Below are 25358 nucleotides of genomic sequence, written 5' to 3'. Positions count from 1 at the left end.
ATTATTGTTGTGCTTCCTGGCTTGGTCTGCCTTGTCCTTGCCTGGCTGTGCGCTGTATTCGGGTCCTCTGCCTTGTGCTCAGTTGTGCCTTCTGGCACACGCTCTGATCCTGTACTCTGCCTTGTGCTCAGTTGTGCCTCCTGGCACACGCTCTGATCCTGTACTCTGCCTTGTGCTCAGTTGTGCCTCCTGGCACACGCTCTGTTCCTGTACTCTGCCTTGTGCTCTGTTGTGCCTCCTGGCACACGCTCTGATCCTGTACTCTGCCTTGTGCTCAGTTGTGCCTCCTGGCACACACTCTGATCCTGTACTCTGCCTTGTGCCCAGTTGTGCCTCCTGGCACACACTCTGATCCTGTACTCTGCCTTGTGCTCAGTTGTGCCTCCTGGCACATACTCTGATCCTGTACTCTGCCTTGTGCTCAGTTGTGCCTCCTGGCACACGCTCTGATCCTGTACTCTGCCTTGTGCTCAGTTGTGCCTCCTGGCACACGCTCTGATCCTGTACTCTGTTCCGGTACTCTGTTGCGCCTCCTGGCACACCTTCTGCCTAACTCTGTACTCTGACGTGCTTCTTTGCATGCGTCCTGCTTCGCTCGCTTCCGGGCGTGCTTGTCTGTGCACGCCATACCTGCTCTCGTGTACCCGCCTTGCACTACCCTGTATGTAGCGCACTCCCGTGTACACGCCTTGTATTGTACTGCACTCTCCATGTCTCCGTACACTCTCCCTGTACCGTCCTGTACCCTGCGTGTCCCTGTGTCCACGCTTTGCACATTCCTGCTGACACACTCACTCGTGTCTCCTGTGAGTCTGCCACCTGGTGCCAGCAGTCGTGGTACCTTACTCCCTTGGGCTTGCCCCTGACACCCTGTATAGGGGGTGGTCCTCACTACTCACTAGGTCAGATCTTCCCAGGAGGGTTGGTGCCACGACCCAGAGGGTCCACTCCAGGAGTCGTCACAGAATGAGACAAGTTTTGCAGAATCCTGAAAAATCTTCTGTATTTTATAACGAAAATAATAGGAAGCCATTTAATATATCTAGAGGGGCTGCAGCTTGCGAGACTGCCAGGACTGGTGTTTGAACTGCAGACAATAGAGCTTCCTATGTAGCACTTGTGCATTAATGATGCAGGCATGCATTATAACATGATACATACCTCACTTTCTGCTAAAATGTTAAAAAATATTTACAACCAAGGTGTAACAAATGAACATGATAAATATTACGTTACTAGCTGAAGAGCCCGGCGCTGCCCGGGCATAGTAACTAACTACGGTTAGTTATAACAAATTATAATGATATATTATTTATATATATATATATATATATATCTCTATCTGAGTGTAGAGCCCCGCCCACTCCGCATAGCCACATTCACTATAATATCCCACATCATCCCGTCAGCCAGAGCCACCGGACAACTACCACTAATATCCCACATCATCCCGTCAGCCAGAGCTACCGGACTACTACCCCTAATATCCCACATCATACCGTCAAAGCCACCGGACTACTACCCCTAATATCCCACATCACCCCATCAGCCAGAGCCACCGGACTACTACCCCTAATATCCCACATCATCCCGTCAGCCAGAGCATCTGACTACTACCACTAATATCCCACATCATCCCGTCAGCCAGAGCCACCAGACTACTACCCCTAATATCCCACATCATCCAGTCAGCCAGAGCATCTGACTACTACCCCTAATATCCCACATCATCCCATCAGCCTGGGGTCAGAACCAGAGCGCTGAGTGGAACGGTCCTAACTTCCATACCGGGGATCCCTTTAAGAGAGGCCTGGCGTCAGAATCAGAGCGCTGAGTGGATTTACTCTGACTTCCATACCAATGATCCCTTTAATAGAAGCCTGGGGTGAGAATCAGAGCGCTGAGGGATTTGCCCTAACTTCCATACCGGGGATCCCTTTAAGAGGGGCCTTGGGTCGGAACCAGAGCGCTGAGTGGATTTGCCCTAACTTCCATACCGGAGATCCCTTTAAGAGAGCCTGGATCAGAACCAGAGCGCTGTGTGGATTTGCCCTGACTTGCATACCACTGATCCCTTTAATGGAACCCTGGGGTCAGAATCAGATCGCTGAGGGATTTGCCCTAACTTCCATACTAAGAGAGGTCTGGGGTCTGTACCAGAGCATTTGAAGGCAATTGCCCCGACTTCCATACCGGGGATCCCTTTAACCCCTTCCCGACCTGTCACAGCGTATGCGTCATGAAAGTTGGTGCCAATCCGACCCATGACGCATGTGCTGTGTCGTGACTTCAAAGGCCCCCTGCGGGTCGGGTGACCAGGGTCAATGAAAGGTCACCCGACCCGCAGATACGGGGGGCTTTGTACTTCACAGGGGGTGTGGCTTCGCCCCCACGTGGCCACGATCGCTCTGATCGGCTGTTAAGTGAAACCGCCAATCAGAGCGATAGTAATATTTCATCAGTGAAATTTGATGAAATATTACAAACCAGCCATGGCCGATGCTGCAGTATCATCGGACATGGCTGGAGACACCGATCCGGCCCCCCCGCCACTGAATGACAGCAGCGATCTGCCGCCGCTGTCATCATCTGCTCCCCCTCCCCTTCCCTCCGCTCCCCACCAGCTTCCGATCCTCCCTCACCCCCCCAGTACCTTCTGAGTTCCGCTGTTGCTCCTGGTGTCCCGCGGTCCCGGATCATGGGCGCCGCCATCTTGGAAAGTGGCGGGCGCATGCGCAAGTGCGCCCGCTCGAATCTGCATCTGCAGATTCCATTCATTCATTTTGATCACTCTCACAGTGATCAAAATTAAAATAAAAAGTAAATAACCCCCCCGTTTATCACCCCCATAGGTAGGCACAACTAATAAAATAAAGAAAATATTTTTATTTTTCCATTCGGGTTAGTGTTATGAATGGGTCACCAAGGAGGAAAAAACCTAAACAAGCTAAGCCCCAGAAAAACCAGAGAGGTTGGTAACTATGCAGATTGTAGATCCCTGATCCTAACCACACAACTAGCAGCAGCAGCAGCCGTGGACCGTACCTACGATGAACCTAGACGCCTAGTCACGGCTGGAGGACTAAATAAGCCTAAAGCAAGAAAAGGGGAAAGCTAACTGCCCCAGTGCAGACCCCAAAGGAATAGACAGCCCCCACACATGTATTGATGGTGAAACAAGATGAAAACACAAACACAGGCAGGAAAATAGGCTGAGCAAACGATGGGGCCCAAACTAACTAGAAAAGAAAGGAAAGACAGTGTCTGCAATCTGCCCAAAACCCTACAAAATAATGTTCAACACTTCTGATAACAAAATTAACCCTTAAGTCACTAGACTTCCCCCACTATATCAGCACTCTGAAATATTCTGAGACAGAGCAAAAAGAGGCCAATCTAATAAGGGACAAAAAGCAAATTGGCAAATACAGATAAATAAGAGTGGAAATTCAGCACAGCCCCAGCCGGGGCTGGCTGACCACACAAAAAACTGAATAGAACAACAAAATCAAGTGTGAACATTAGCAGAAAAACTTAGCTTGAGCTGACTGGAACAGAGCTGAGAACCAAGACCTGACAAGCAGAAGGAATCACCAGCACCAGAGTAGGGCGTCGGCTGTCTTAAATCCAATCTGAGATTCCTGAGGTCCAGTAGTCATCCTCATTATCAGGTGGCAGATCTCTACTGATTAAATCAGCCTCACTACCTCCTGTTACCACCAGAGGGAGCCTGGAAGGAGAACTCACAACTGGTAGACCAAAAAATGAACTCACAACAGGTTAGGGTTAGAATTAGGGTTAGGGTTGGAATTAGAGTTGGGGTTGGGAATTAGGGTTAGGGTGGAATTTGGGTTAGGCTTAGGGTTGCAATTAGGGTTAGGGATAGGGTGGAATTAGGGTTGCAATTAGGGTTAGGGTTGGGTTTAAGGTTAAGATTAGGGTTAGGGGTGTTTTGGGGTTAGGGTTGGGATTAGGGTTAGGGATGTGTTTGGGGTTAGGGTTGTGGTTACGGGTGTGTTGGGGTTAGGGTTGGAGATAGAATTGAGGGGTTTCCACTGTTTAGGCACATCAGGGGGTTTCCAAACGCGACATGGTGCCACCATTGATTCCCGCCAATTTTGCGTTCAAAAAGTCAAACGGTGCTCCCTCCATTCCAATCCCCGACATGTGCCCAAACAGTGGTTTACCCCAACATATGGGGTATCAGCGTAGTCAGGAAAAATTGCACAACAACTTTCGGGGACTAATTTCTCCTGTTACCCTTGGGAAAATAAAAAATTGGGGGCTAAAAAATTATTTTTGTGGAAAAAATTTTCACGTATCTACGTTATAAACTTCTGTGACGCACTTGGGGGTTCAAAGTGCTCACCAGACATCTAGATAAGTTCCTTGGAAGGTCTAGTTTCCAAAATGGGGTCACTTGTGCGGGGTTTGCAAACGTAACGACGACCGCAGACCATTCCATCAAAGTCTGCATTTCAAAACCTCACTACTTCCATTCCGAGCCCTGACGTTTGCCTAAACATTGGTTCCCCCCCACATATGGGGTACCAGCGTACTCAGGACAAACTGGACAACAACTTTTGGGGTCCAATTTCTCCTGTTACCCTTGTGAAAATAAGAAACTGTGAGCTAAAAAATCATTTTTTGAGGAAAAAAAGTTATTTTTTTATTTTCACGGCTCTGCGTTATAAACTTCTGTGAAGCACTTTGGGGGTTCAAGGTGCTCACCACACATCTAGATAAGTTCCTTGGGGGGTCTAGTTTCCAAAATGAGGTCACATGTGGGGGGTTTCTACTGTTTAGGCACATCAGGGGCTCTGCAAACGCAACATGACACCCGCAGACCGTTCCATCAAAGTCAGCATTTCAAAACGTCACTACTTCCCTTCCGAGCCCCGATGTGTGCCCATACAGTGGTTCCACCCCCACATCGTCGTTTCTTTGCAGGTTCCGGAGGGATACAGAGTGAATAGTCACATCTGTATTCCCACAAAGAGACTATGAGTATGGCGTGTACTGCCACCCCGTATCCTGATATGTCTACCGGCCAGGAACACGTATGTGTGTTCGCCTTCTGTCTCTCACCCACTCGCCTACCAGAGCCTGTCGGTGGATGGAGACACGGTCTGCAACTGGAAATGGGGTAAGTCAGGACTGCAGGAGGTAAGTATCAGCAGGCTGAACCCCTCTCTCCTTCCCATGATAGTATTCCTCCTGGGCGGTGGTGAATGGGCAAGCTTCCTTAGGCGGCATTGCCTGTGTTTAGCGTTCTCAGCGCCAGCGCCGCAGAGCTGCGGTTCCCTTTATGGCCCCCCCCCGCCCTCTGGCGGCCGCCGTTTCTAATTTAGGCCCCGGCTTCAGTTCAGGCCTAGTTCTGAGGCGAGACCACGTCCCCAATTTCTGGCGGGCTTTTTTCTTCTGTGGAACAGTCTCGCCCACCGCTTCACTGAGGGCTAGAGGCGTCGCATGTGCCCGCCCACTCCTCCCAGTCGTCCTATAGGAGTGAATGGAGTTTTCTTATGTCCCTGACAGAGCGGTTAGCTCCGCCCCCCTCTTGTTAGCTGATTCCCGCCCACAGCTTTCAGGAGCGCGCTTTTTACCTCACAGCTTTTACTCAGCCTGTCAGCTGCTTGTCTTCGCTTCAGCGTGCTGTGTACACAGGTTCCGTGAGTAGCTCTGCGCTGCAGACTGACACCCTCCTCAGCTCTCCGTCTCCTAACCGTCTGGCACTGTTAGTGGGTTAGCTCATAATGTCGAATTCTAAACCAATTCGCTCTGCTTCTTCCTCTGTGGTAGTCAGTCATTTTGCATGTTCTTCTTGCAAACACAAGTTTCCATCAGGTCAGTCCTCTCCCTTCTGTCAGGACTGCAGCAAGCCCACTGAACCCACCGCCCAGCAGCCCCCGGTTGTCCCGAGTGAAATTGAGGCCCCTATTCCAGGGTGGGTTTCCTCTCTGTCTCAATCTGTGGCGGAGCTCACCAAGGTGTCCCAGGCTTCTGCAGGACCCAGCAGGTCACAGGATGCTCCGGTCGAGCCTGTTAATATTAGCCGCAAAAGAGGCAGACGGGAGCACCGGTCCTGTTCCTCTTCCCATTCCGCATCGCCCCATAGTCGGTCCAAACAGCCTCCCTTATCAAGATCTTCCTCCCCTGAGCCAGGCGAGACTTTTTCGGATGGACCCTCCGAGGATGTTTTGGAGCTGGACTTGGACCAAATCGCTGATATGAGGGATATGGTTCAGAACCTCATTGCAGCGATTAACCAGTTCTTCAATATCAAAGATTCTCCTGCGGAACCCGCGGACCAGGAGGTTTCTTTCAGACGGTCGAAACAACCTTCCAAGGTCTTCGCTCATCATTCGGAGTTCCAGAAAATTCTTTCCAGAGAGAGAGAAAATGCGACCAGGCGTTTTCAAAGAGGAAAACGCCTTGGGGTGTTATATCCTTTTTCGCCGGAACTCATTGCAGACTGGTCAACTTCACCGGCCGTGGACCCTCCAGTTTCAAGACTATCTAACAGCACGGTCCTTCCGATTTCTGGGGGAGCATCTCTAGGAGACACTAATGACAGAGTCATAGAATCTTTTGCTAAGTCAGCCTTCGAAGCGGCGTCTTCTGTTCTAAGCCCGGCCTTCGTTTCTACTTGGGCTTCTAAGGCCATAGCGAAATGGGCTAAGGACCTCCGCCAAGGCATTATGGCCGGAGACCAGCCAGAGCAGCTGGCAGATCTCACTGACCAAATTCACATGCAGGCGAATATTTGGTCTCGGCCTCCCTGGATGCCGCATCATGCGCAGCTCAGGCATCAAGCAACTTGGTGGCTATTAGATGCACAGTTTGGCTTAAGGCTTGGCAAGCGGACTTATCGTCAAAAAAGTCGTTCCTCACCCGTTTACTGTTTCAGGGATCGCGTCTTTTCGGCGATAGGCTATACCAGATCATTAAGGATGCCACTGGGGGCACAAGCTCCCTTCTTCCCCAGTCAAAATCTTGTTGGCCTCCTCTGAAATGTCAGTATCGACCCATTCGGTCTTTTCGTCGCTTCACGACAGCAGATACGTCTTCCCACCAGCAGAGGCCTCAACCGCGCCAAGATAGAAAAAGAGTCTCCTGTTGTGAGCTCATCTGTTCATTCACCTTTTGTGTCCAAGGATCTCCCTCTTCTGGTGAAGGAAGGTAGTGAGGCTGATTTGGATGAAAGAAACCAAACACCTGATCAGGTGGATTGTGACTGGGTAACAGTAACTTCCGACTGGATATAAGGCAACCGACGCCCTTCTGAGTGGCTGGTGATTTCTCTGCTGCATTCTTTGAGACCAGTCTGATTCCTGCTTCCCAAAGATAAGTTTTTGCTCTGCAATTGAACTTATTAGTTTTGGTTTTGTTTACCTTGTTTTGGAGTCAGCCATCCCCGGCTGGGGGTGTGCTGGATTCTTATTCCTTGATCAGTGTTCTCTTTTGCTCTGCTTTCAGAATATTCTGAGTGCTGATATAGGGTTTGAAGTCTAGTGACTTCAGGGTCCTTTTTGCTTATCAGTTGTGTTGGTAATATTTTTAGCAGGGTTTTCTCGGATTGCAGATAGCAGCTTTTCTGTCCTGTCCTTTTTAGTTAGCTTGGGCCCCATCGTTTGCTCATCCTATCTTTCTATCTGTGTTAGTGTTTTCATCTTGCTTCACCGTCATTATACACTCACTGGCCACTTTATTAGGTACACCTGTCCAACTGTGTGTTAAGACTTAATTTCTAATCAGCCAATCACATGGCGGCAACTCAGTGCATTTAGGCATGTAGACATGGTCAAGACAATCTCCTGCAGTTCAAACCGAGCATCAGTATGGGGAAGAAAGGTGATTTGAGTGCCTTTGAACGTGGCATGATTGTTGGTGCCAGAAGGGCTGGTCTGAGTATTTCAGAAACTGCTGATCTACTGGGATTTTCACGCACAACCATCTCTAGGGTTTACAGAGAATGGTCCGAAAAAGAAAAAAAATCCAGTGAGCGGCATTTCTGTGGCCGGAAATGCCATGTTGATGCCAGAGGTCAGAGGAGAATGGGCAGACTGGTTCGAGCTGATAGAAAGGCAACAGTGACTCAAATTGCCACCCGTTACAACCAAGGTAGGCAGAAGAGCATCTCTGAACGCACAGTGCGTCGAACTTTGAGGCAGATGGGCTACAGCAGCAGAAGACCACACTGGGTACCACTCCTCTCAGCTAAGAACAGGAAACTGAGGCTACAATTTGCACAAGCTCATCGAAATTGGACAGTAGAAGATTGGAAAAACGTTGCCTGGTCTGATGAGTCTCGATTTCTGCTGCGACATTCGGATGGTAGGGTCAGAATTTGGCGTAAACAACATGAAAGCATGGATCCATCCTGCCTTGTATCAACGGTTCAGGCTGGTGGTGGTGGTGTCATGGTGTGGGGAATTTTTTCTGGGCACTCTTTGGGCCCCTTGGTACCAATTGAGCATCGTTGCAACGCCACAGCCTACCTGAGTATTGTTGCTGACCATGTCCATCCCTTTATGACCACAATGTACCCAACATCTGATGGCTACTTTCAGCAGGATAATGCGCCATGTCATAAAGCTCGAATCATCTCAGATTGGTTTCTTGAACATGACAATGAGTTTACTGTACTCAAATGGCCTCCTCAGTCACCAGATCTCAATCCAATAGAGCATCTTTGGGATGTGGTGGAACGGGAGATTCGCATCAGGGATGTGCAGCCGACAAATCTGCGCCAACTGTGTGATGCCATCATGTCAATATGGTCCAAAATCTCTGAGGAATGCTTCCAGCACCTTGTTGAATCTCTGCCACGAAGAATTGAGGCAGTTCTGAAGGCAAAAGGGGGTCCAACCCCTTACTAGCATGGTGTACCTAATAAAGTGGCCAGTGAGTGTATGTTGGGGGCTGCCTATTGCTTTGGGGTCTGCTCTGGGGCAGTCAGTTTTCCCTTTTTTCTCTTTAGGCTTATTTAGATCTCCGGCTGTGACGAGGTGTCTAGGATCACCGTAGAAACACTCCACGGCTACTGCTAGTTGTGTGATAGGATTAGGGGTCTGCAATCCGCTAGTTTCCAACCTCTCTGATTTTCTGGGCTGAGCTTGCATTTTTGTTTTTTCCTCCTCGGTGACTCAATCATAACAGAATCACCAGCCATACCGCAGATTCTAGGGTACTCAATAGCAGGAAAGAATTGTGAAAAAAGAAAAAAAAAGTGTCAATTTTTTTTTTTTTGTGTGTGTATTTTTTCCTCCTTTTCTCTGAGGCCGTAGGAGGAATATTTCTTTTTCTGATGGAGTTTAAGCAATTGTCTGATCGTATGGAGCAGCTTGCTGCTGAAGTGCGAGGAATTTCCACCTATCTTGCTCATTCACACACTGCTGAACCAAAAATCCCCACTCCTGATGTTTTTTTTGGGGATCGGTCTAAATTTTTGAATTTTAAGAATAATTGTAAATTATTTCTTGCCTTGAAGCCTAACTCATCGGGGAACTCTGCCCAGCAGGTTAAAATTGTCATCTCCTTGCTGCACGGCGATCCCCAGGATTGGGCGTTTTCTTTAGTACCAGATGATCCTATTCTAACAAATGTGGACGCATTTTTTCAGGCCTTGGGGTTGTTGTATGATGAACCTAATGCGATTGATCAAGCTGAAAAGACCCTGTTGGCATTGAGCCAGGGTCAAGATTCTGCAGAACTGTACTGTCAAAAATTCCGAAAGTGAGCGGTCCTTACCACTTGGAATGATGGTGCCTTGGCAGCTCTCTTTCGGAAGGGTTTGTCAGAAAATGTAAAAGGATACTATGGTGGGATTTCCTGTTCCCTCTGGTCTTGAAGATTCTATGTCATTAGCCATTCAGGTTGATCGGCGTTTACGTGAACGTAAAATTACACGGGAAATGCTGCCACCTGTTGAACAAATGTCTGAACCTATGCAATGTGATAGAGTTTTGTCTAGGGCGCAACTTCAGGAGTTCAGAAGGCGTAATAAGCTGTGTTTTTTCTGTGGAGATGCCTCTCATATTATTTCTGTCTGCCCTAAACGAGAGAAACGTTTTGAACACACATTTGCTGTAGGTGGTGTACAATCTAAGTTTCTTCTGGCAATTACTCTTATCTGCTCCCTGTCCACATTTTCCGCTAAAGCCTTTGTGGATTCAGGAGCGGCCTTGAACCTAATGGATTTGGATTTTGCTAAACGTTGTGGTTTCGCTATGACACCCCTGCGGACGCCTATTCCTTTGAGGGGGATTGATGCTACTCCGTTGGCGAAGAATAAACCTCAGTTTTGGACCCAGGTGGTAATGCGGGTCGCCCCAGACCATCAAGAAAATTGCAGATTTTTGGTGTTGCATAATTTGCATGATACCATCGTTCTGGGGTTCCCCTGATTGCAAATCCATAATCCAGTTTTGGATTGGAAATCTGTGTCTGTGGTGAGTTGGGGTTGTCAGTGTGCTCTTATTGACACTCCTGTTTTCTCCACCTCTCCCCAGTCGCATGAGGTTCCTGACTATTTGGCTGATTTTTATGATGTGTTTAGTGAGAGTAAGTCTGCGTCTTTGCCTCCTCATAGGAGTTATCACTGTGCAATTGAGCTGAGTCCGGGGTGTAAATTTCCCAAGGGTCGACTTTTTAATTTATCTGTACCCGAACATGAGGCTATGCGTTCTTATATTAAGGAGTCATTGGAGAAGGGTCATATTAGACCATCCTCTTCACCCTTGGGTGCTGTTTTTTTTTTGTGGCCAAGAAGGATGGTTCATTAAGGCCCTGTATTGACTATCGCTCCCTTAACAAAATTACTGTTAAATATCAGTATCCGTTACCCCTGATTTCTGACCTATTTTCTAGAGTTGAAGGTGCTTGCTGGTTTACCAAGCTTGACCTCAGGGGGGCGTATAATCTTATTCGCATTAAGCATGGGGATGAATGGAAGACAGCGTTTAATACTCCGGAGGGACATTTTGAGTACCTGGTGATGCCTTTTGGGCTCACTAACGCCCCTTCTGTCTTCCAGTGCTTCATGAATGATATTTTCCGGGAATTTGTGGATAAGTTTCTGATCATCTATTTGGATGATATTTTGATCTTTTCCAGGGATTGGGACTCTCATGTGGAACATGTTCGGACTGTGTTCCGGATTTTGAGGGAAAACTCCCTGTATGTTAAGGGATCGAAATGTCTTTTTGGTGTACAGAGGATTTCCTTTGTGGGATTTATTTTGTCTCCGTCAACTATTGAAATAGACCCGGCCAAGGTAAAGGCCATTTATGATTGGGTTCAGCCCACTTCTTTGAAGGCTCTCCAGAAGTTTTTTGGGTTTGCTAATTTTTATCGTAAGTTTATAGCCAATTTTTCTGTTATTGCCAAACCATTGACTGATTTGACTAAGAAGGGCGCTGATTTGCTGAATTGGTCTCCAGGGGCTGTTTCTTCTTTTCAGGAGCTGAAGCGGAGGTTCACTTCTCCGGTTTTGCGACAACCCGATGTCTCACTTCCATTTCAGGTGGAGGTGGATGCTTCAGAGACTGGTGCAGGAGCTGTTTTGTCCCAAAAGGATCCTGTAACATCTAAAATGAACCCCTGTGCCTTCTTTTCCTGAAAGTTCTCTCCTTCGGAACGCAACTATGATGTGGGGAATCGAGAACTGTTGGCCATGAAGTGGGCATTTGAGGAGTGGAGACATTGGTTGGAGGGAGCTAGACATCAAGTTGTGGTCCTCACTGACCGCAAGAATTTGATCTACCTTGAGTCGGCTAAACACGTGAATCCGAGACAGGCCAGGTGGGCCTTGTTTTTCACGCGTTTTGATTGTGGTCTCCTTTCTTCCGGGCACTAAGAACGTTAAGGCTGATGCCCTCTCTAGGAGTTTTTTGGCTGATTCTCCTATTGTGACCAAGCCTGCTACCATCTTAGGTGAGGGGGTGGTTCTTTCTGCCATCTCGCCCGATTTGAGACGTGCTCTGGAGAAGTTTCAAGAGGATAAGCCTGAGCGTTGTCCCAGTGGTAGGTTGTATGTTCCTGACCAGTAGAGGAGGAAAGTGATGTCTGAGGTTCATTGCTCCGCGTTGGCTCTTCGTCCAGGTATTTTTGGTACTAGAGATTTGGTGAGTCGGTCTTTTTGGTGGCCTGCCTTGTCTCGTGATGTCAGAAAATTTGTGCAGTCCTGTGGGACTTGCTCCCGATCTAAGCCTTGTTCTCGTTCTAGTGGGTTGTTGATGCCCTTGCCGGTGCCCAGGAGGCCATGGACCCACATTTCAATGGATTTTATTTCTGATCTGCCTGACTTTCAGAGTTGGTGCCCTTGATTTTGCAACAGGTGGTTCGCTTGCACGGGATTCCTGAGAACATTGTATCGGATAGAGGAGTTCAGTTTGTCTCTAGATTCTGGAGGACCTTTTGTTCCAAGTTGGGAATTCAGTTGTCCTTCTCTGCATTTCACCATCAGACCAATGGGCAGACGGAGAGAACAAACCAGACTTTGGAGGCTTATTTGAGATGTTTTATATCTGCTGATCAGGATGATTGGGTCTCATTTTTACCCTTGGCCGAATTTGCTTTAAATAATAGAGCTAGTTCTGTCACTTTGATATCACCCTTTTTCTGTAACTTTGGGTTTCATCCTCGATTTTCTTCAGGGCAGGTGGAGTCTTCTGCCTGTCCAGGGGTTGACACTGTGGTGGAAAGAATGCAGCAGATTTGGGACCAAGTGGTGGATAAGTTGTCTCTTTCCCAGGAAAAGGCCCAGTGGTTTTCTAACCGGCATAGGACCATTGGTCCCCGGTTTAAGGTGGGTGATATGGTCTGGTTGTCATCAAAGAATATCTCTATGAAGGTTGGCTTCTCCAAAGTTTAAACCTAGATTTATTGGACCTTACAAGAGTTTGGAGATTATTAATCCGGTCTCTTTTCGGTTGGCTCTTCCTGTCACTTAAGATTCATAATGTGTTTCATAAGTCCTTGTTGAAGAGGTTTGTTGAACCAGTGGTTCCAATGGCGGCACCTGCTGACCCTGTGTTGGTTGAAGGTAACATGGAATATGAGGTAGAGAAGATACTGGATTCCCATCTGGCTAGACAGAGACTCCAGTATTTGGTTAAGTGGAAGGGTTATGGTCAGGAGGATAATTCCTGGGTCTCTGCCTCTGATATTCATGCCGAAAGATTGGTGCATGCTTTTCATCGGGCTCATCCTGATCGGCCTGGTGGCTTGGATGAGGGTTCGGTGACCCCTCCTCAAGGGGGAGGTACTGTTGTGAGCTCATCTGTTCATTCACCTTTTGTGTCTGAGGATCTCCCTCTTCTGGTGAAGGAAGGTAGTGAGGCTGATTTGGATGAAAGAGACCAAACCACCTGATCAGGTGGATTGTGACTGGGTAACAGTAACTTCCGACTGGATATAAGGCAACCGACGCCCTTCTGAGTGGCTGGTGATTTCTCTGCTGGATTCTTTGAGACCAGTCTGATTCCTGCTTCCCAAAGATAAGTTTTTGCTCTGCCATTGAACTTATTAGTTTTGGTTTTGTTTACCTTGTTTTGGAGTCAGCCATCCCCGGCTGGGGGTGTGCTGGATTCTTATTCCTTGATCAGTGTTCTCTTTTGCTCTGCTTTCAGAATATTCTGAGTGCTGATATAGGGTTTGAAGTCTAGTGACTTCAGGGTCCTTTTTGCTTATCAGTTGTGTTGGTAATATTTTTAGCAGGGTTTTCTCGGATTGCAGACAGCAGCTTTTCTGTCCTGTCCTTTTTAGTTAGCTTGGGCCCCATCGTTTGCTCATCCTATCTTTCTATCTGTGTTAGTGTTTTCATCTTGCTTCACCGTCATTATTTGTTGGGGGCTGCCTATTGCTTTGGGGTCTGCTCTGCGGCAGTCAGTTTTTCACTTTTCTCTCTTTAGGCTTATTTAGATCTCCGGTTGTGACGAGGTGTCTAGGATCACCGTAGGAACACTCCACGGCTACTGCTAGTTGTGTGATAGGATTAGGAGTCTGCAATCCGCTAGTTTCCAACCTCTCTGATTTTCTGGGATGAGCTTGCATTTTTGTTTTTGCCTCCTCGGTGACTCAATCATAACTGTCTTCTTTAGGCCCACTCCTTCCTGGCGATCTCATTCTTCCCAGGGTAGATCTACCAGAGCTAGACCTGGAAGATCTTCCTCCGCATGACTGGAAACAGAACACCGGAGCATACTCCCAGGTGGGCGGCCGTCTTCTTGCCTTCAGGGACCTCTGGCTTGCCTCGGTGGAAGACGCTTGGGTCAGGGAAGTTGAATCTTCAGGATACAAAATAGAATTTGTTTCTCGTCCTCTGGATCGATTCTTCGAATCCCGACCCCCGAAAGACCCCGCCTTGGTGCCGGATTTCTTTACAGCCATCAACTCTCTTCTCAAGTCGGGAGTCATTGTTCCAGTACCAGAAAAAGAGCGATTCACAGGTTTCTATTCGAACCTGTTTGTAGTGCCGAAAAAAGGAGGCACGGTTCGGCCCATTCTGGACTTAAAACTACTGAACAAAAGGGTCCGTCTGCGACATTTCAGGATGGAGTCCCTTCGTTCAGTAATCGCTTCCATGGAGGCACAAGAATTCCTGTGCTCCATAGACATTCAAGACGCCTATCTACATGTCCCAGTCTTCCTGGGTCATCAAAAGTTCCTGCGTTTCATGATACATCAGGATCACTTTCAGTTTGTCGCCCTGCCGTTCGGGCTCGCCACCGCTCCCAGGGTTTTTACAAAGATCATGGCAGCGTTGATGGCTATTTTAAGGATCAGAGGTCTTGTGCTCTTCCCGTACCTCGACGACATCCTCATCAAAGCTCCATCCTTGCCCCAGGCTTTCTAAAGTCTGACCATTGTCTGCGACACTCTTGCTCGATTCGAGTGGATCATCAACACAAAAAAGGCCTGCCTAGTTGAAACACAATGCCTTGTGTTTCTAGGCATACTTTTCGACACTCGTCAGGCAAAGGTCTTCCTTCCCAACGACAAGAGAGTAACTCTTCGGCGGGATGTTCGTTTGCTTCAGGGCCCCCGAATCATTTCCCTCCGATCAGCCATGAGAGTTCTAGGGAGGATGGTTGCAACGTCGGAGGTGATTCACTTCACCCAATTCCACTCAAGACCGCTTCAGCGGGCCATTCTGTCGCAGTGGAACAAGTCTGTCTCCTCACTGGATCATCCAATTCGACTCTCATTTCGGGTCAAGCTGTCCCTCAATTGGTGGCTAACATCTCCTCTTATTGCCCAGGGCCGATCGTTCCTTCCGGTACATTGGCAAGTGGTGACGACAGACGCCAGTCTCCTGGGCTGTGGCGCAGTATTTCGCCATCTCACAGTACAGGGCCGCTGGTCAAGGCAGGAAGCGTCTCTTCCGATCAATGTCCTAGAGATACGGGCTATTTTCCTGTCCATGATTCATTGGGACAAGCTGCTCAGAGGTCTGCCAATCCGAATTCAGATGGACAATGCCACAGCGGTGGCATATATCAACCACCAGGGAGGGACTCGGAGTTCCTCGACGCTGGCCGAGGTATCCAAGATACTTCATTGGGCAGAATTGTCAGTTCCAGCGATATCCGCCGTACACATTCCGGGTGTGGAAAACGAGGCCGCCGATTTTCTCAGCCGCAAAGGCCTCGCAGCAGGGGAATGACCTTGCATCAGGAAGTCTTCCATCAGATTTGCCTTCGTTGGGGTACTCCGGACGTGGATCTGATGGCGTTCCGCCTGAACAAGAAAGTTCCACGGTTCGTATCCAGGGCCCGCGATTCCCTCGCGGTGGGCGCCAATGCTCTGACCATTCCTTGGTCACAGTTCGCGCTCCCCTCTCTGTTCCCTCCTCTTCCTCTTCTTCCCAAGCTATTGAAGATCAAGGCAGAAGGGGTACCAGTCATCCTCATCGCGCCGGATTGGCCCAGAAGGTCTTGGTTCGCGGACATCGTCAACCTTCTCTGGGACGCTCCTTGGACGCTTCTAGACAGACCAGATCTGCTTTCTCAGGGTCCGATTTATCACCCCAATTCTCGGTCGCTCAATTTGACGGCATGGCTATTGAGACCGCGGTACTGAAAAAGTCAGGGTTTTCAGATCGGGTAGTTCACACAATGATCCGGGCTAGGAAGCCTTCGTCTTCCAAAATATACTATAGAACATGGAAGTGTAAATGTCTCATGAAATACATCACATGTATATAAGTATACCCACAGAATAATACTCGATTATATCAGTGATACATAGTGAAGGAGGACTATTTGGACGTTTGATCGTTTTTTTCTGTTGTTAGTATAGAACATGGAAGGCATATTTTCGTTGGTGTGAGTCCAATCGCGTTTCGCCAATGTCTTTCTCGCTTCCTTCTATTCTAGCATTCCTCCAGGTAGGCCTGGACGGGGGTCTGGCCCTTGGTTCTCTAAAGGGGCAAGTTTCGGCGCTTTCAATTCTTTTCCAGAAAACGCTATCCTCTCGGCCGCAGGTAAAGACCTTTTTACAAGGGGCGGCCCATGCAGTTCCTCCGTATCGGGCTCCAGTGGATCCTTGGGATCTCAATTTAGTCCTTAGCGGCGCTCTACAAGGTTCCCCCTTTGAGCCTCTCAAGGAGGTTTCTCCATCTCTTCTCTCTTGGAAGTGGCCTTTCTAGTGGCCATTACTTCCATCCGACGTGTATCGGAGTTGGCAGCTCTTTCTTGTCAACCTCCTTTTTTAGTGATTCACCAAGATAAAGTTGTTCTGCCGCCTCCACCGTCCTTCCTTCCCTCCCAAGGTGGTATCTGCTTTCCACTTGAATGAAGACATCATTCTACCTTCTTTCTGCCCGTCTCCAGTTCATCCCCGGGAACGCTCCTTGAACAGACTGGACCTGGTCAGGGCGGTGAAGGTCTACTTGGCTAGAACCGATGCGTTCCGGAAGACACTCGCTTTTCGACATCCCAGATGGGGCTCGAAAAGGCTTGTCGGCCTCTAAGGCGACTATTGCGCGCTGCATCAGATCGGCTATCTTAGAGGCTTACCAGATAAAGAACAGAGTGCCCCCTTCTGGGATTAAGGCTCACTCTGCTCGGGCAGTGGGCACATCCTGGGCGGTGCACCACAGGGCTTCTGTGATGCAGCTCTGTAAAGCTGCAACCTGGTCCTCTGTTCACACTTTTGTAAAATTTTACAAGGTCCACACCTACGCTTCGGCGGATGCCAGCCTAGGAAGAAGGAACTTGCAGGCAGCGGTGGTGAGTCCACTGACCTGATGGAAGTTTTGTTTCCCACCCCAGGGACTGCTTTGAGACGTCCCATGGTTCCTGTGTCCCCCAATGAAGCGATAGAGAAAACAGGATTTTTGCTTGCTTACCGTAAAATCTGTTTCTCGGAGCCTTCATTGGGGGACACAGCACCCTCCCATGTTTTCAACTTCTGCACTTTTGTTCTATGTAATATAGTTCTAGTTGAATTGTTGGTTTACTCTATATTCTATTACTTCTACTGCTTTCTCACTAACTGAGTAATTGAGCGCCAGTCGGTGGGGTGTATACTGCGGAGGAGGAGCTAACTTATTTGCATAGTGTCAGCCTCCTAGTGGCAGCAGCATACACCCCATGGTTCCTGTGTCCCCCAGTGAAGGCTCAGAGAAACAGATTTTACGGTAAGCAACCAAAAATCATGTTTTTTTAGGAAAAAAAATATTTTTTATTTTCACGGCTTTGCTTTATAAACTTCTGTGAAGCACCTGGGGGTTCAAAGTGCTCACTATCCATCTAGATAAGTTCCTTAGGGGGTCTAGTTTCCAAAATGGGGTCATTTGTGGGGGAGCTCCAAAGTTTAGGCACACAGGGGCTCTCCAAACACCACATGGTGTCCGCTAACGATTGGAGCTAAATTTCCATTCAAAACGTCAAATGGCGCTCCTTCCCTTCTGATCCCTGCCGTGTGCCCAAACAGTGGTTCCCCCCCCACATATGGGCTACCAGCGTACTCAGGAGAAACTGGACAACAACTTTTGTGGTCCAATTTCTCCTGTTAGCCATGTGAAAATAAAAAATAGCGTGCTAAAAAAATAATTTTTGAGGAAAAAAAATGATTTTTTATTTTCACTGCTCTGCATTATAAAGTTTTGTGAAGCACTTGGGGGTTCAAAGTGGTCACTACACATCTAGATAAGTTCCTTAAGGGGTCTAGTTTCCAAAATGGTGTCACTTGTAGGGGGTTTTCACTGTTTATGCACACAGGGGCTCTCCAAAAGCGACATGGTGTCCGATAACGATTGGAGCGAACAGTGCCCAAACAGTGGTTTATGACCACATATGAGGTATTGGTGTACTCAGGAGAAATTGCCCAACAAATTTTAGGATCCATTTTATGCTGTTGCCCATGTGAAAATGAAAAAACTGAGGCTAAAAGAAAATTTTTGTGAAAAAAAAAAGAACTTTTTTTTTTTTTACGGCTCAATTTATGAAGCACCTGGGGGTTCAAAGTGATCACTATGCATCTAGGTAAGTTCCTTGGGGGTCTAGTTTCCAAAATAGGGTCACTTATGCAGATGCTCCAATGTTTAGGCACACAGGGGCTCTCCAAACGCGACATGGCAACCGCTAAATATTCCAGCATATTTTCCATTCAAAAAGTCAAATGGCACTCCTTCCATTCTGAGCCCTGCCGTGCGCCTAAACAGTGGTTTATGACCACATATGAGGTATCGGTGTACTCAGGAGAAATTGCCCAACAAATTTTAGGATCCATTTTATCCTGTTGCCCATGTGAAAATGAAAAAAATGATGCTAAAAGAAAATTTTTGTTGGAAAAATTAAAATGTCCATTTTTTCCTTCCACGTTGCTTTAGTTCCTGTGAAGCACCCGAAGGGTTAATAATCTTCTAGAATGTAGTTTTGATCAGCTTGAGGGGTGCAGTTTTTAGAATGGTGTCACTTTTGGGTATTTTCTGCCATATAGACCCCTCAAAGTGACTTCAAATGTGATGTGGACCCTAAAAAAAATGGTTTTGTAAATTTTGTTGTAAAAATGAGAAATCACTGGTCAACTTTTAACCCTTATAACTTCCTAATAAAAAAAGAATTTTGTTTCCAAAATTGTGCTGATGTAAAGTAGGCATGTGAGAAATGTTATTTAGTAACTATTTTGTGTCACATAACTCTCTGGTTTAACAGAATAAAAATTCAAAATTTGAAAATTGCGAAATTTTCAAACTTTTCAACAAATTTCTGATTTTTTTTTACAAATTAAGGCAAAAATTATCGACCTAAATTTACCACTAACATGAAGACCAATATGTCACAATAAAACAATCTCAGAATCGCTAGGATGAGTTGAAGCTTTCCAGAGTTATTACCTCATAAAGGGACACTGGTCAGAATTGCAAAAAATGGCCAGGTCATTAAGGTCAAAATAGGCTGGGTCATGAAGGGGTTAAGAGAGGCCTGGGGTCAGTACCAAAGCACAGAGTGGATTTGCCCTAACTTCCATACCAATGATCCCTTTAAGAGACCCTGGGGTCAGAACCACAGCGCTGAGTGGAACGGCCCTAACTTCCATACCGGAGATCCCTTTAAGAGAGGCCTGGGGTCAGAACCAAAGCGCTGAATGGATTTGCCCTGACTTCCATACCAGTGAACCCTTTAAGAGAAGCCTGAAGTCAGTATCAGAGTGATGAGGGATTTGCCCTAACTTCCATACTGGAGATTCCTTTAAGAGGGAAGATAGGCCTATGGGATGGAGGAGGATGCGTGATGGGTATATGGGCAGGGAGGGGGGATTCATTTCTGTCATGTGCTCTCTAATCCTTTTTGGGGGGCAGACAATGGCTGGGCGCTTATGCTACCGGGGATGCTTGTTTTCTCCTACCCTGTCAGAGTCTGCTGAGGTGTTGTCAAGTGGGAAAAATTGCTGATAGCAACCATTCTTTTAACCAGCTCTGGTGAAATGAGAGATACTTAGTGATTGGTTGCAAGGAAAACTGTTGCTCATAGCAACCAATCACAGCTCAGCTTCTTTGAACAGCTCTGGTGAAATGAAAGATCCTTCGTGATTGGTTGGTGATATATACACACACACACACACACACACTCTCATTTTTATATATAGAGATACGTTTTGTATGTAAATGTCGTAGTCCATTCTCCCAGAGTGACTGACTCCATAATGATATGAATTTCCAGGCAGTTTCTTTGTAGATATAGTAATAGTTTTTTTCTAATTTTTACTGATGACTCTGTGATTTTCACTTATTATTTTCTCATTTATTATCAGGGTTTTCCTTTGCAAATAATTCTCAGTTTGCAAGGGGCAACGTATTTTCTGAGCCAGTCACCGAACAGCAGGTGCATCAACAAGAAACCTACAAGAACTTCTTACGCCAACAGGTAACTAGTAATGTTATCATAGCACATTCATTGCTCAAGCAAACAGTAAAAGGTTTCCTATTTTAGTGAACGTGATCCTTGACTATTGTTGTGTATGTAGGTTCTGGTTATAGAGAGGGCACATTGTGCTCCTGCCTTGGAGCCTGCCCCATCTGTCCTTCCTGAGAGCTTTTGGTGATCATGTTTAACCGAAAGATGGTGGAAACATGGCCATACATGTACTGAGGTCTCAGGGAGTCAGTAATACGCCTATAGTAATTGAAGTGCCTGCAGTAGCTCTCAGCAGGACTTTCAATTCAATATAATCGAAGTACAGTTCAGTAAAACTGCTATAGACCATGGGAACTCTGACTGTAATTTTGGACACCAAGGGGACGTTATCATGGCTATGTAAAATCTGGGCTGTCACAGACTCTATATGAGACTGATGTAGTGTTTCAGGCAGTTATGCCCTCCTTAAAGATCTAGTTTTTTAAAAGGTACATTAGAAAAAGATGGTAACTAATACTAGTGATAAAACCATAATACATGCATTGTAGACGGTGAGCCCTCACAGGCAGGGTCCTCTCTCCTCCTGTAGTAGTCGTGACTTCTCTTGTTTAGGATTACTATACTCGTTTTTATTATGTATACCCCGCCCCACATGTAAAGCGCCATGGAATAAATGGCGCTATAATAATAAATAATAGCGATAGTGAATAAGAATCTTCTCCAAAACAGATTGAAGAGAAGAGGCGAAAAGAAGAGGAAGAGCGAGAACGAATTCGTCTTGAAGAAGAGAGAGAAGAAAAGCTTCTAGCTGAGCAGAGGGCCAAGATTCAACGAGAATTTGAAGAGGAACAAAACAAGAAGAAAATGAAGGAAGAAGAGGTAATAGAAACTTATATTACGTATTAGTTCAAATTGTTAATGTTATTAACTAATAACTGGTTTTATTGCCTAATCTGAGCGCTGTAATCCAACTGGCTGCAATGGATACAACTACTGTCTGAATTTCCACGTTTCTCAAATCTCTCCAGTGTGTTTACCTTAAGGAGGCTTGTAGACTCCTCTCACAGCGCTCTATCTATCTATCCCTCTATCTATCTATATCTTATCTCTGTCTATCCATCCATCTATCTCTATCTATTATCTATCTATCTATATATTATCTATCTATATATTATCTATGTATATATTATCTATCTATATATTATCTATCTATCTATTATTTATCTATCTATCTATTATTTATCTATCTATCTATTATCTATCTATCTCTATTATCTATCTATCTCTATTATCTATCTATCTCTATTATCTATCTATCTCTATTATCTATCTATCTCTATTATCTATCTATCTCTATTATCTATCTATATATATCTTATCTATCTCTATTATCTATCTCTCTCTTATCTATCTATCTTTATCTTATCTATTATCTATATCTTATCTATTATCTATCTCTATTTATCTATCTTTATTTATCTATCTCTATCTATTATCTATCTATCTATCTATCTAGACCAGCACCTCCTAACAGAATCAAGCAATTGCGAAGAGAGAGAGAGAAAATTTTAAAATTTCTGGCTGACTTTCTTCCTCCGGGCATGCGCACTGTAAAATACGGATCCTGCAGCAAAAAAAACGTTGCATGGTCCGTCCAGGCATGTTGACGGATCCGCCAAAAAAACCTTCAAGATCCGCCGGTAATGCAACTCAATGGGGAAAAAAACGGATCCGCCAAAAGAAGGCGGATCCCTTTTTTTAAAAAAACGGCGGATTTTGACTGATGGTCAAAAACAGAAGTGTGAAACAGGCATAAGACTCTAACCAATTCTATCAGACTTCCCATTCCCCAGCCAAAAGCCTACTGATATAAAGCTAGTGTCCAATGCTAATTGAAAACAGCCTAAGGCCATGTGCACACGCTGCGGTTTTGCTGCGGTTCTGCTGCGGTTTTGGCCCTGCAGAACTGCAGCAGTTCCGCAGACATGGTACTTTACCATGTTAGCCTATGGGTTTTCAAAACCGCAGTGCTCACGCTGCGGTTTTTTACCTGCGGACACACCTGTACTCTGTATCTCCCTCACCTCATTGTAGATTGTACGCTCTCACGAGCAGGGTCGTCTTATTTCGTCTTATTTTGCTTTAATTATTGTATTGTTAGCGTTGTTACTTATGACTTGTGTTTTGAAACTGTTAAACTGTAAAGCGCTGCGGAATATGTTGGCGCTATATAAATAAAGATTATTATTATTATTATTAAGGCTGAATTAGGTTAATTAAATGTGTCTGTCTTGACGTGTCTTGGGGGCACACATGAGTTTTGCAGTAAACACCTCAATTTTATAAGTATAGTCTATATAGCAGTGATGCCATTCAAATTTCAAATATTCAGTGTTTGCATACATCTCAGCATATACAGTCTGCTGCTGCACTGTTAGGTTTATGTTTGTATATTTGAATTAGAAATACTGCAATTTTGACAGTGGCCACCAGGGGCTATTTTTAGACTCATTCTTCCTGCTCCTGAGTTACAGGCAGGCTTCCAGTGATAGAAGACAGCGAGATGTGCAGCTGATAATACAGGGTCCACCACTCCCAATAGGTGAAATCACAGCTGACTGCGCTCTACCTCCCGTCTCGCGCTCTCTGCCTCCCGTCTCGCGCTCTCTGCCTCCCGTCTCGCGCTCTCTGCCTCCCGTCTCGCGCTCTCTGCCTCCCGTCTCGCGCTCTCTGCCTCCCGTCTCACGCTCTCTGCCTCCCGTCTCGCTCTGCCTCCCGTCTCGCGAGCTCTACCTCCCATCTCAATCTATTGCTGCTAATGTATTTGTTGATTGGAAGGACAGGAAGTATGAGTTACACTAGCCCCAGTGTCCAGTGTGGTGGTGTTTTTTTGAAATACAGATTTTGATATGAAACATAAAACAAAACATTAGAAAAATGTTTAAAAATAAATGTAACATGATAACCTGATTTATATAGTAGGATTTTCTGATGAAACATTCACTTTAACCCATTAGAAAATATCACATATACGTGATAGCAGGGATAATTCAGGAGCTGAGCCCGCTCCAGCCTTGCAGATACCGGCTATATTAACTAGCCTGCATCTGTCCTTAGCATACTTGTCCAGCTTTGAGGCTGAGATTTACACTACATACCACAGTACTCTGCTCAGAAATTGGATGATCACAAGTTCAAGTCCCATAATGGTACTAAAAAATACACATGGTAATATGTCCCAATAATACGTTGTGTCAGCTTTAATTATTGTCTGACTATGCACAACATTATAATAATAATAATGCATCAATAATAATGCATCAATCATATATTTATTTCCACAGCAAAGCAGATGTTTTTGTAATAGATGCCACAAAATGAAGGATCTTTTTGCTTTATTATTATTTTTAGCAACGTCAAAAAAATGAAGAACTGGTTCGTCTGGCTGATGAAAGACGGAAAGAAGCTGAAAGGAAAAGGAAAGAAGAGGAAGCAATACATGAAGAAGAGATGAAACGATTATATGAGCAGGAGAGAGCAGTCAATGTAAATGAAGAACAAGAGAGGGTGAGTGGAAGCATGATGTTAAAATGCTGGATAGGAAAAAAAGTGGTCAGACAATCCGCGCTGCGAATCGCTATGAACAATTATTATCACAGTGGTCTTTATTCGATGTGTTTCGAAGTTTCACAGAACTCCTTCCTCAGGTTTTTTCCTGAGGAAGGAGTTCTGTGAAACTTCGAAACCCATCGAATAAAGACCACTGTAGTAGTAATTGTTCATAGTGATTCGCAGCGCGGATTGTCTGACCACTTTTTTTCCTATCCTGCATCTTCTACGTCGGTCCCTTGTGGATCTGTGGTTTCTGCAGCAGTGAATCCTCCATGCTTATTACAAGCTCCATCTGGTGAGTGTATTATTTTTTAATTGATATACCTACACTGGATAATGCACTATTGCGCTATTTCTCTTCAATAGTATCCCTAACATGATGTTAAAGGCACATGATGGCTGATTAAATCAGCCTTCATCTGCCGGGAAAGATGTCAGGGACACGACATATGACATAAATGAGTTAAAGGGGTTTTCCAGTACTATTATATTGTCAACCTATTCATAAGATAGATTAGCAATATAAGATCGGTGAGGGTTGGATACCTGGCATCCCTCACCGATCAGCTGCTATCACCTCAGGTCAGTAGTCACTGGCCAGGAGCTCTGTGAATCTTCTACCTTCTGGGATCCCTGGCGCAGCTTTGATTAGGTGGGCTGGCATGATATACGATACACTTTATTGATCCCGAGGGAAATTATGGTATCACAGCAGCGTTACAACAGCATTACAAACAAAACATTAAGAACAGCATTACATAGAGTAATTACTAGACACAGATCTTGCACATGACTAACCACAATACATAACAAGCAAAGGTACACAAGTCTCTGATCATTTCCATTAGTGCACCAGCCCTATGTTGTAGCCATCTTTCACCCTTAGTGAATTGTTATACATCCCCATAGCAGTAGGCACAAACGATTTCCTGAACTTCTCCTTCTTGCACCTCAGTAGGATTAGACGGCTGCTGAATGTGCTCTTCTGATTCCAGAACAGCCCGTATAGTGGGTGTATATTATTGTGCATTATAGCCCTGCACTTCTGAATCCTATCTTCCACTACCTCATCAAAAGAGTCAAGATGGAGGCCAACAGCCGCGCTTGCCTTCTTGATAAGCTTGTTGAGCTTATTAGCGTCAGCTACTCGCACACCACTGCCCCAGCAAATGAGAGCAAAAAAGATGGTGCTTGCTACCACGGACTGGTAGAACATTTCCAGCATTTTACTGCACACATTGAACGACCTGAGCTTCCGCAGAAAGTACAGTCTGCTCATTCCCTTCTTGTGAATCTTCTCTGTATGACACCTCCAATCAAGTTTTCTGTCGAGGTGAACTCCCAAATATTTGTAGCTCTCAACCATCTCCACCTCCTGGC

General features: G+C 46.0%; 1 protein-coding gene across 4 annotated transcripts in view; it reads left to right on the top strand.

Moving 5' to 3' along the window:
- Positions 1 to 25358, top strand: part of CSPP1 (centrosome and spindle pole associated protein 1) — a 152143-nt gene that overhangs the window by 99369 nt on the left and 27416 nt on the right. For all 4 annotated transcript variants that reach the window (XM_073583880.1, XM_073583879.1, XM_073583881.1 and 1 more), the window contains 3 exons: positions 20263 to 20375; positions 21096 to 21245; positions 23778 to 23933. In XM_073583880.1, the coding sequence (XP_073439981.1) occupies positions 20263 to 20375; positions 21096 to 21245; positions 23778 to 23933 (419 nt within the window). The remainder of the gene's footprint in view (positions 1 to 20262; positions 20376 to 21095; positions 21246 to 23777; positions 23934 to 25358) is intronic.

This window comes from Dendrobates tinctorius, unplaced genomic scaffold, assembly GCF_039654945.1.
Source record: "Dendrobates tinctorius isolate UK_male_01 unplaced genomic scaffold, ASM3965494v1 ptg000082l, whole genome shotgun sequence".
NCBI classification, from domain to species: domain Eukaryota; kingdom Metazoa; phylum Chordata; class Amphibia; order Anura; family Dendrobatidae; genus Dendrobates; species Dendrobates tinctorius.
This window is presented reverse-complemented; position numbering and strand designations above follow the sequence as displayed.